The sequence below is a fragment of the Esox lucius genome, chromosome 3 (assembly GCF_011004845.1).
Source record: "Esox lucius isolate fEsoLuc1 chromosome 3, fEsoLuc1.pri, whole genome shotgun sequence".
NCBI classification, from domain to species: domain Eukaryota; kingdom Metazoa; phylum Chordata; class Actinopteri; order Esociformes; family Esocidae; genus Esox; species Esox lucius.
The window spans coordinates 11,145,795-11,158,565 of record NC_047571.1 but is presented as its reverse complement, the minus strand read 5'-3'; the positions used below and the strand labels follow the sequence as shown (position 1 = coordinate 11,158,565).

The following is a 12,771-nucleotide window of genomic DNA, read 5'->3' as shown; positions in this document are numbered from 1 at the left end:
CAGAGCCTAAACCCCATCAGTAACAACACGGCATGACACGGAATGGCAGAACCGCCATCCCCAGTTTCACTGTCTGTTTCACTCGGAGCAAGACAGTGTAAGAAACTGGCGACCCCACTGGCCTAGACAGACTGTTTCAGTGCAGGGCACTAGGCAAAACATGCCATCCATTCTTTATCGCAAACCTCCATCACACCAGAACTAACCCCTCAGAGAAAGAGAGGGAGAAACTAGTAGCGTGGATGAAAGAACAAAAGGTGCTGGCAGGGTTGGATGAGGGAGAACAACGAGGCAAAAATTGCGGGTCGATGTGGTATGCAGAGCTGGGATGAAAGCATCAAAGCCCTGAGAGGAAACTCCGTAGTCCAGCCCCCTAATTACCAGAGGAGCAGGGTATCTGCAGCCATGCCAGGGGCACATGAAACACACCGCTCGGGATCTGAGTGGTCCTGACGGCCCCTCCGTGTTCCACTACATGACAGTCCCCGGCGGAGGCTGGCTCTCGCTGCGGCCACCTCAGCCCTTCTGCTTCTCCCCCGTTCTTCTTCGCCTTTCTTCTTCTCTCTAATTCTCTCTAGCAGTTCTGCTCCTCTTACATCTCTCTCTCTCTCTCCTTACCTTTCTTTTTCTCTCTCTCTCTCCCTCTCACTGTTTTGCCTGTCTGTTTCATTCGGTTTCTCTAACTCCTCTCCCTATCTCCCTTGCCGTTCTACTTCTCTCGGCCCTCTTCCTCTCTGTCTTCCTCGCACCACCTCCCCCCAAACCAGACCCAACTCCTCTAATTGAGGGAGAAGGAAAAAAGAAATGATCCCCAGCTCTCTTACAGTCTGGAAGTGTAATATCAAGTTATAACTGGTTTGGAAACCCATCACAGTCGCTCAGGCTTCTAGATTACATAGCCAACTTTGATTTTGGGAACTCATGGAAGAATGCAGGTGACTTATTTGTGATAGTACACCATGTACATATACCAACCATGTACCTATAACCACCATGTACCTATACCGACCATGTACCTATAACCACCATGTAACTATAACGACCATGTACCTATAACCACCATGTAACTATACCAACCATGTACCTATAACCACCATGTACCTATACCAACCATGTACCTATACCAACCATCTACCTATAACCACCATGTACCTATACCGACCATGTACCTATAACCACCATGTAACTATACCGACCATGTACCTATACCAACCATGTACCTATAACCACCATGTACCTATACCGACCATGTACCTATAACCACCATGTACCTATACCGACCATGTACCTATAGCCACCATGTACCTATACCAACCATGTACCTATACCGACCATGTACCTATACCCACCAAATAACCAAAAGCAAAGTGCTGCACATTCAGGGAACCTGTCACCTCTGAAGTCAAGCTTCGTTCTGGTTGTGAAGAAACCACCCGATCCAATAAACGACAGGCCAGCAAAAACAGCTTACAGTACATATGGGCCACACCAGTATGTGCTAAGTTGTCATCGAACGCAGATTAAAATCAAACCACGTTTAAGAAGAGACACTCTTGTTTCACTTGAGACATCGCGCTCATGTTTAATGCATTGGGGCATCTACAGGAACTGAGTTTCAATCTTTGTGCCTGTAATTACAGGGCTCCTGAAGTAAATTATAGCTATTTGTGTCTCGTTCCGCCCATCTGGACCACCCAGATAGAGCTCCGGCAGGGCCCCGGCCCGCCACTCAGTCACTGCTCAGAGGGAGAGAGAGAGCTCTGCTAGATTCAGCCACTCGCCAGATGGAGGTCGCTCTACCTCACTCTGCTCCAGCCTGCTGCAAGCAGCCCTTAAAGAGACAGGCGTATTTCTTACCAAGCGGTGAGAAAAGTCTGAGAAAAGTGTCTGAATTTGGCGGGCCGTGGAGCTGAAACCCAGAATTAGCATTAGGACCGAATAACGTTTGACAAAGAGACTGGTGCCAGAAATACAGACATGAGTCAGACATGAGACATGAGTGTCCTGAAACATCCCTCTGTTGGAAGGGGAAATGAGATAACAGCTAAATCATATCAATGTAATGCGACAGAACAAGACAAGGAGTTTGTACGTTCCCCCCAAGATGCCACACTCCAACTAAAAGACCCTGCATTCACTCTTCATCCTTTTTCACAATAACCCCTGAGGTGACTATCCAATAAAGACCAATTATTCACAATTATGGTCCATAATTCTGTAAGCATATGCAGGGATAAAATCCATCCATCAAACTCTTAATCTAATTGGTTAAGAAGATGAAGGGCCCAAACTATCTCTTCAGGCTAAAGTTTATCTCTGTCCAGATAGGAGTTCCCTTTCTCTCAGAAGGAGCTGTAGTTGGGGCTGACCAGAAAGACAAACAAATCAGACAAGGGTAGCATGTTAAAGGCAAGAGGGCTCCCACGCAGAGCTCGGACCTAGGGCAGCCATATCAGGTTGGTGTGTGTGCGTCCACGCTCGTTTGTGCATGCACCAGTGAAGGCTAGCTCCCCTCTCAGTGGGCAGTATGGAAAGTGGCATGTAATTAAGGCAAGATATTGAGCCTCCGCTCCTTGGTGTCAGACCACTGCTGGACCCTGTCACCTCCAATCTCCCTCATGTCCAGCCCACCACCGTCCAGCCCAGCCGCAGAGACCTCAGTCACAGGAGACAGTGTATCAATGTGTACCCTCTCCGAGGCTGCCTGTGTGTTATGTTGTCAGCTCTTATGTTGTGAACAGGTAACGGATTTCAAACAGTCACCTTCAAAGACAAACAGCTTCTTCCAGAATAGTCACGATTTAACCAATCAAATGCGGAGAAAGGTCGCACGCGGGAGGCCTAGCTGCTTCTCCGGCTTCGCTCAGAGACTTTCGGGCGCCGTCACAAAAAACGAATTGTTGAAACAGTTAACAATTAGGATTGAGCCGGCAGCAGCAGCACCATTCACATGCTAGCTCTAGGTCCAAGTCCAGTCTCCATTAGCAGGGGCCACCTTCAAAGTGTTGTGGGCCAGATTAGCTGGATTAGGAGGCCACTGAAAGGACCCATGCTGCTTTAGAGGAAGTCCCACAAGGAAGAGACATACTGAAAGAGACATGCTTTACCTGCTTCAGCCACCCATGGAATAAAACAAAGAAAGTGTTGCCAGCTACTGTAGCACAAATCACACGTTTTAAAACACATAGTTGCCAATGTACCAATTCAAAAGCACACAGAGCCACTCCCTCACTCAGATAATAAATAGACTTCGATGGACTGATTCTCAGACCCTCTTAACCGTTCCCTGGTCTTTGTTATCCATTTAAAGTGTTTTTAAGAAGCATGCACTGTAAAACAACAGGGATAAACCTGGCCCGGCTGGCACAGCCGGGCCAACAAACAAGTCAAACAAGTCTTTGTTGAAATTCAGTTCTACAGCCATTTTCAATAGGCCATCCTTTACCAAATCCAACCGCACCTCCCCTGCTCAGTCCAATGTGCTACTTAGCAGATGGAGAGGCTCCTTATACCGACAGAACCTATACGGGCAGGGCAGCAGACATTGAATACAGGCTTTTGTCATTCCCCTCAAGAATTTCTTTCAGATGTTTCCTAACAAACAGGGGGGAAAAATAAAGAGGGAACTTTCACAACAAAAGCAAATGGACCAAGACATTTTCCCAGCAAATAAAACAATGCAGGAGAGGGGGCCTTGGCTTTCTACCTTATCTGGAAATACAGTGTCTGTCTCAGGGGGCATGGGTCGGGTGTGTAATGAGGACAGGGTGGCGGAAGATGAGATTTTGCTGTATATATCTTTTTAAACAGCGAAGATAACAAAACAAGTTCAATTTGAGAGTGAAAACTGTACCAATATCATCAAATGAAAAGGCAAAAAATTATCGGCATCAGTTACATTCTATTCAGATCTTGATACTTCTGTCAGCATTGACATAAATTTCCACTGGTGTTGGCATTTAGGCACTTGCCATTTCCATATGTATAGCCTTGCCTGTACTAATTATGCTAATCATCCCTACTGTTGGCTGCTGTGAAAAATAGTCACATTAGGCACTCCACTGGCTGCTAATGCAGCTTAATGTGTGGTTGAAACATACATTCATCCCATGGTGAAAGGCTAAATTTTTCCACATTGCTGGTCTCATTCAGCCTAGAAATGAATTTATTGAGCCCAAGGACCATTTCTTTTCCCCCCAAGTAGCAAGAAAATGTTTTTCTCCCTTCTTTTTTTTCAGAGGGGGCAAACGGTCTGAGAGAGTGAAGTGGACAAACTCTCCCCAAAAAGGTGACTGGTGTGAATTTTTAAAAAAGTTGACCAAGGAGAACAACCTCTTTTGGCTGGATATAAAAACTGTCAAAGTAAAATGAAATAGAGGTTGTACAGGAAAAGACTAGACATCCAGGAGGTCTATAACCAAGCTAGGCCTTGAGCACTCCCAAAAATGGACACCAGTGTCTACGGTGACTTTCAAGCAACATAAACTACAGGACGCTAAACAGGTCTACGGTTACTTACAGTCTTGAAATGTAATACGCTGCTGTGAACGTCAAAAAATCAAGTCCCATAAAAACACTTGTCTTCACGGAATATTAAACACTTCATAACACGTGGAAACGTACACAGCTAGATGAATCACTGCTTTAATACTGTAAATATGTAAAAAGGATCTATCTTATGAGCCACATGCCCATATTATAATTCAATCCACAGTGGACAGTCAATGGCAACTTCAGTAATGGAGGGAGCTGGAGAGGTTTTGTATTCTAATGGTGTCTGCTTCTTGAGACTGGAGGAGCTGGGGGGGCGGGGGTTTGAAATAAACATTTTCAAATGGCCCAGGTTGACTCTGGCCTTGTTTGTTCTTTCTACTGGTGAGGTCTGAGGCTCAGCAGTTGGAGTTTATTTATCTAGCCGGGGCACTGTGGCTCGCCATTCACCTCCAATAATGCCTCATAGAGCGGTCTTTCTCTTGTAGAAGTCCCTGAACTGGAAGACTGTGTATTTTCTGATGAATTATAACATTTACCTTGCATTTTTGTTTAGATAACTGTTCCAAACACTGAAAAGTCCACATGTTCCCCTGCAAAAGGCCCTGGCTTGCGCTGCCAGCGTTCTGGAAGGTTCCTACTGTTATCCATGTGGAGCAGGTCATTCATGCTTTGTGTATATGTTCTTTTCCCCTCCACTACCAGTGTCTTTATAAAACATATGGTGGACTGGCTACCCAGGTCCCTTTGCAATATTTGCACAGCTTGGCTGTGTGTACACGTCTGTCACGATCACCAAAACTGTGTCCAGACAAATCAGTGTAGTTAATTTGGGCTACAAGACCTTTATATGTAAAACTTTATTTTCAACTCAAAATACCATATTAAAATGCTTTTCAGTGGTAATCATTTTATCCACTACAAAATATCTAGCTAGCATTTCGGGCTAACCTATAACGCAATAATGCTAGCTCAACCAAAATCTCTTATCATCAGAAAATACACTCCCTACTCGGTAAATATACTTTTTTGAACCTGTTTGAACTTGAAACGTGAAATAAATGTGGCCTTTGAGAGGGAAGCCACACTTGTTTTTAGGGAATGGGAAAATGCTGAAGTGTATACCCCTAAAACCTTCACCCCTAATACTGCCCACCCCCACCCCCATCTCCCTACACTTCACTTTATTATTCCTCTTTTCTTCCCCCAGACAATACACGCTAGGTCACATTCTCCCTGCTCCCACCCATGACAGCTAGGCTCTTTTCCTGTGTGGTTGCCTGCTCTCCATGGCAGTAGCAAAACTTCATACATGTCCAAAAGAAAAACAACATGACTAACTGGATCAAGTGTTTTGTCCTATTATCCAATCAGTGAACGTTTGTCCACCTATAGACAGAATCTGTCCTAATTTGACACGGAGTGTTTAGCAACCTTCTCTAATGCTTTTCTGATAAACAACACTACTGGTTTAATTACAAGATTCTATCCACATTCAGAACAGACTTAACTAGCCACCGCTAAGCCTTGGGTGACACAACCCTTTCTATAGTCATATGGCCCATAGCCCATTACCCAGGTCTAGGGTAAAGCAGGGTTGGCTGGAGGAAACTATTTAAAAAAGAGCCTGGTGGTCTGTCTTCACACGCAGCAGGATATCTACACCAGCTAGGTGGCAAACATGTCATTTGGGTGGGGGTAGGGGTTAGGTTGGGGACAGATAAGGCCTGAAGATATACGATGGAGAACATATGCTTCCGGTGCTCACAGCTGTCCCACCATGAGCCCATGAAGGTTTATATCAGCACCTCGATCAGTCATTCGCGTTGAGGCTCGACCTCATGTTAACAAGAAGACTGGCTGATTTCATTCTGTATTGCATCACCTGCTACTTCTGATGTTTGGGTCCCAACTCGTGAGGTGTTGACTAATGAGATAGTTGTAAACATGCCTGTCGAGATAGAATAACAAAATCGGCACTGACTGCTGTTAACGACTGCTGGAAACTCATCAATTTTTTTCTTAGAGAGCAATACAATTCGATGCCCAATTAGATAATAGATTTCCTCTCTTTTGTGAAAGAGTTTGTGTGTGTATGTGTTCGTGTGCGAACGTGTTAGAGCCAGAGAGCTATGTGTGCATGTGTTTCTGTGTGTGTATGTGAGTGAGTGTGAATGTGTGTGTGTGAGAACGAACCTCTCCTTGTTACCAAACCACTTACTCTCCATTCAGCTCTGAGCAGCTTTGTCAATGGGCTATTGGGGGAAACAACGCATGCAGAAACTTTAGAAACACGGGCACTGCCTCTTAAAGGAACAGCATTCCTTTAGAAACATGGGCACTGCCTCTTAAAGGAACAGCATTCCTTTAGAAACATGGGCACTGCCTCTTAAAGGAACAGCATTCCTTTTCAGCATCTGGGCATTTCCCTCTCAGAATGATTCCATGATTAGGCACAACAAACCCTCTGGCTACATCTAACAAGCTTCTTTTCAGAAGACCAACCATTAGCTTTTGTAATGTATATGAAATACACACCAGTACATAACCAAAATACTATCATTACGACAAACAACACTGTGACCATTTCATATCTTTTTTTGTGATGTGAGTCAGACATCAACACTACTGTACAAGCTGACAAGTGAGCGAGTCAAATCCGAAAAATCTTTGGCTTCGCTAATCTGATAAAAACTCAAACACAGAATGTCAGACCACAGGCATTTCATTGACAGCCTCAGAGCAGCTCCTTCCCAGCCAAAGTTTTTGGAAAGGAATACAATACCCTGATAGTGAAAGATAAAACCTTTAGGGAGTGTTTATACTACAACTGCTGGGACTCTTTTTTTCGAGTGTGCAAAACAGGTGGGTAAACTTCAGCTGTATTCACTTATTTTTTTTGTAGGAAAGGGGGTGCCTTTATTGTTGAATGGAATCCAAGAATAGTTAAGGACCACACAGGGAGCTCGGGGGGAGGGTCAGCGCCTCAAAGATTGCTAACGATTCACACAGCCCATCTGCTCTTGGGATCAGGAGTGCGGCAAAAGCCTAGGGGGCTTAAAAGGAATTTGGCAGTGTGAAAACCAAATAAAGCTGCCCGAATATGCACAGATAACCCGGCCTGTGAATGGAAAGGACGTCAAATAAAATACAGAACATGGCACTGCCTTGGCAAAAAAAAAAAAAAAACATACATCAGCAAGAGAAAAGAATGCTAGTTCCATGTGTGCAATTAAGTTGGAATGGCTTTGACCAGTATCCACTCAGTGCGAAGCAACTTTACCATCGGCTAAGTACACCTACACAAGTGCATAGCATGAAGAACATAGTGAAAGCCTTTAATACAATGACAAGTTACTGTCAAAATCAACAATAAATTATCTGATTTCTCAAACACCTGATCATGAATGTGTAGAACAGTACCCATCAAACATCATGCGAGTTGCCAACCCAACTAACTATGCCACAGGTCAATCAACCAAAAACAATACAGTTTACTGTAACCCACTCAAGTAGCCTAAATGGCAGAATGTCTACAAGTTCATTTGTGCCAAAAGATACCCCTCTCCCCACAGACCACCCCCTTCCCGAAACATACCCCGAAACTGAACGCCTGACTCACCTTCCACCCACAGTTGCTCGATGTCCGTCTCAATGGCAGCGACCCGCAAACCCACAGACAAGGCACCGAACACAAGCAGTCCAATGAAAAGGACTTTTCCACAATGTCGCTGGATGTGACAGCCCAAAGAAAAGAGAAGAGCCTGGAACCGCGCCCGAATCCACAACGGGGCTTTCTGACCCACAGCCTTCCCCTAAAGAGACAGGAGGAACATGGTGGGAGAGAAATGTGTTATTACAATGTTAACCACATTAACCACATATTACATGGAATGTATGGCTATTGCATTGGACAGTACAGGTATGGATGACCAAATGTTATCTAAATGAACAGTGGTCTTTGTAGGATTACATGGACAAATCACGCAGGGCAGATAATGATGTGTTAATAATGCTATGCTAATGCAGGTTTCATTGTGATAGTGTGACAAAACTAAGGGCATGTTCAACATTACAGTGTTCAGCCAATGGAATTAGACATCTACTTGAGCAACATGTCAGTTGTCATGTGAGCAAAACATTTCCTTGAGAAGTAGTGCACCTGAACTGTCAGATCTAGAGACCCTAAGAATGTCAGAACATATCAAGCCAGAAGACACCCTGATTGCATTATATGACATGAAACCATTATCTAGTTAGGCCATTGAGGGCCCAACTCCACACAGTCTTTTGGTTGGGATAGGGCCTCACAGTTGGCACAAGCTGGGTCAGCATGCCTATCATCACCAGGGGCATGGGGGTTGGCTATGGAATCAAAACCCATTACTTCACAATGGTTTCATGGTTTCTGACTTTAACAAAAAAAGAAACAGCATAGTTGTCAATGGATAATGAGATATCAAGTGATTACCCTGCATTGGTGTGTAGCCTGCTAGCCATGTATAGCATTAACAGCAATCAATATGAAATAAGCAGCTATGGACTATGGTATATCCAGATTTAACCAATGCTGTGCATTTGGAGGAGTGTTTATAGTTGCATATTTTCAATATGCAGCACCCCCACACACTCACACACAAAATAAAAAACCCGGCTAAAATCGATAAAATCCATTGCTTTTGGAATTAGTTACAAATTTAACTGAGGGTGGACATTCACGATTAAACACATTATTGTATATGTTTCTAACAGGATATACAAGGATTTCACAATAAGCAGTTCCTATACGAAATAGTCATACTCCTAAAGAATTGGAATTCAAACACTGTCTGAAGACCGTCTACCCATTCAAAAAATGTCCTCAGTCTAGTAGCCTTCAGAGACAGTGGACAGATGTTTTGGTTTCACTAAGGAGATTTGACACATATCCAAGCGTTCATGCGGTCCAGTGATGCTTAGATAAAACTTAATCAGTGAATTCCTCTGTAAGACCCACCACATTTTCAAACAAACTAGCGTACCACGGGGACCATTAGTGTAACTTTTTACAAATTAAGTTGATCAGTTCCCAAATAAAAAACTATTTGGAGTTGTATTGCTACCAAAATGAATGGTGAAAGCTGTTTTCATTCATAGTGCGGTCGACGCTGAACGTTTTGAATGAGTGCGTGCCAGAATATTTACACGAATCACCGAAATATCACTAGCGTATATTCACTTTGTCTAAAACTCCGGCATATCACACTCTTACCCATTTTGACATAAACCACCTTCATGAGACTATTTATTGTTTTGAGTAGTAGCTTAGCCAAAGCAATAACACCAACGTTTTCTCATAAGTATTACAACATAACATTCATTCACAGAGACGATTAATTTAACAGTAAATGTATTCCATTAAATGTAATTTCACCTTTGAAATCTGTTTTAATGCGAAAGCAGCGTGGCAATAACTGGGTCTCCGGAGAACATCTGAGTTCACTGGCGGCGGAGAACGCGTATAACTTGGGGGTAAAACTCCAAAAACACCGGCCCCTGGGACTCTGAGATCCGAGGCCATAGTCCAAACAAGAAAACGAAGCAAAGGGCGAAGCAAGAGACAAACAGTGCGAATTCTGCAAAAGCGACAATAATCCAATATAGAATACAAGAGCATCCACCGGGTAAAAAAAATGAAGAATTTAGTCTAGTCTTTCCTTGAGCCAAAGTCTTGCAACTCCATCCCAACATTATGTGCCCAAATCCGTATAGATCCTTCAGTCTTCATCCGTCCAGATAGCTTAAAAAACAACGTTTCGAAGTCTCGAGCAGATCTCTAAGTCTGCCTCTGATCCTGTAGCAGTAACATTTGGAGAAGTTAGCCCCTCCGCAAATCCTGAAAAGGGTGGTTTGATGGAAAAGTGCTCTGGTTCTCATTGGCCAAGAAAGAGGCAAATTACTTTGCAAACATCTCCTATTATTAGCTGCTAAGCAACAGCTCACCAAAGTGGAGAGAGAGGGAGACCACCCAGGCAGCCCTTCAAATCTAGGGGGAAGGGGGGGGGGGGGGGGGGGGGGGGGGGTCGCTGCGGCGAGGGGGCGTCAGAGAGAGGAACTCTTTCAATAAACTTAGCACACTGCTGCCCGCCCTGCTCTGCACATTTCCAATTGCCATAGTTCGGTTTTAAGAAGCAATCACACATGCCATCTATTGATTTAACAGACAATTTTATTTTTTATCCAAAATCTAACATAAACAAAAGAAAAATGGTTGCAGCAGTTTCTAACATAAAAGGGAGAAAAGACTGAGTAGTCAAATTTGTGTATTAAATTAGCCTACTTAATTGGCATGAGGGTTCTTATTTTAGTAGAGTAAACCCTGAACTATTAATTGTAAAAGAGTCAAGGTTAGTTAAAAAGCAGGTTAAAACAAATGCTTAAATTCCCCCAGCCAATGTTTCACATATTGAAAGTGAAATAATCTTCTTGACCTAATTAAGACTCTTACTATTTCATAAAACAAAGCGTAATCCCTTGGTAACTGAATGATGTGCACAGTGGTCTTGTCTATTTACACTTAATTTCTCAGGACTTACTGACAGATTTTTAATTCCACTGTGCTGTGCAGTTTGCCAAACAGCTGTGAAGAGTGTGTGTGTGTGTGTGGTGTTGGAATCCAACGTTGACAGCTGTAGGTCCATAGCTCTTGTGTAGGACATAAAACTCATAACGGGGTTTGAAAAGGCTATCCTACTTTTGCCAGGTAGTTTTTTCTTTCCTCTCTCACAGCCTACTGTCAAGTCCTTTATTCTGACATTTTATTTCAGATTCTCAAAGCAATTTAGTTTATTATGCAGTATATTGTAACATGTGCATTGAACAACTGCATAATAACACCTAGCTTTGTGCTCTATATGTTTCATAAAAAGGAGTAGTGAAAACAATCCAAGCAACTTGTCTTCATCAACTCTTTATTATGGAATATTATAACAATATGAATTTGGTAGTCATAAATGACAACCCAGCTAAGTAAAAAACAAACTGCCGATAAATGAAGTAAAAAACGCTACCTGTATTATAGATGTATAATAGCAATAGATGCCCATTTCCGAGGAGGTATTTTTCACCCTCTTTTTAACCTTTTAATCTTGCACACTTTCAACCCAAGTCCTTTAAAATTTCCCCTGGACTATCACGTTTTTAAGATTCCCTATGACTGTTTTTTATACTTACAAGCATCCAACTTTACATCAGTCAACAGTTTTTTTAATTTCATACAACCATTAACCTCAGGCTCAAGGTCTAGCTTACAGTGTGTTTGAATGAAGACTGGAGTGCCGGGAATCGATCCCCCTCAGGCCAATAATCCCACCCATATCATAGTGGCGGACATGACCGGTACTGTAGTAATCAGATAGTTTCTCAATTTGTTGAATTGGATGAGAGGAAAAGGCAGCTGGAAATTGGAGCTAATGTGGAATGTGAGGAATTGCCCTGTGTGGTAGGGGGCCCCTTGAAGCCTAACAAACTGAGGGAGGTCTGGGCCGAGGTCTAGAGGCCTTGGATAAATAAACCCCAGAGATGACCATGCCCCTGTCCAGATATCTGCCATCACACGGCCTCCCAACATAAACCCCTCTCCCTCTGGCCCGGCCTGCCTATCCCCGGTTCTGTGTGTTCAATCGCAAAGTACGGAACCACTCTTGCACTCACGCGTCACATGACGGCTGAGCTGTGCTGCAGTGGGCCGACCGTGTGTTTATTTATCATAAACCTAGGCATGCTTGCATTTATTCTCATATGGACCAGTGGAGACGGGCAAGGAACTGGGTTAAAGAGTTCACATGAACTAAATACTTTGCAGTTGACGTTACATGTTGTTCCATTTGGGTATGCCATATGAAAATGAACTGGACGAGTTGACTGAATTTAAAGTTCTGTAGATAAATGCATTTTCATAATGATAGTGTTAGTTATAACCCTCTATGGCAGATTGGCTAGATGTAACCTCACTCTGGTTATGAGAATACAACACTTGGGTAGCCAGAGAAATCACAATGTTCAACATTTTATATGGGCAGTTTACAGTGTTCTCCTTTGTTGTATCAGATTAATTTCACCAAGCACATTTAAACATTAAATGTTCAAACAAAGGTCCTCATTACAATCAATACCAACTACATTGACTTCATGGTTGAAAAAAATCTATAACAACAAAACTGTCCTTACCTTTCGGTCATTTACAATAACAAATTACAATGGTGAGTGTGACAAATTGTATCCTTGTTCATTCTGGTTTCC

The 12,771-nt window shown here is 43.2% G+C and overlaps 1 protein-coding gene across 1 annotated transcript in view; it reads right to left on the bottom strand.

The window, feature by feature from the left end:
• Positions 1-10,400, bottom strand: part of ptch2 (patched 2) — a 30,233-nt gene extending 19,833 nt beyond the window's left edge. Inside the window, exons 1-2 of the mRNA XM_010891341.3 lie at positions 9,905-10,400; positions 8,114-8,306 (exon numbers count right to left, since the gene is read on the bottom strand). Of these exons, the coding sequence (XP_010889643.2) occupies positions 8,114-8,306; positions 9,905-10,147 (436 nt within the window). The 5' untranslated portion in view covers positions 10,148-10,400. The remainder of the gene's footprint in view (positions 1-8,113; positions 8,307-9,904) is intronic.
• Between the last annotated feature and the right edge of the window lie 2,371 nt (positions 10,401-12,771).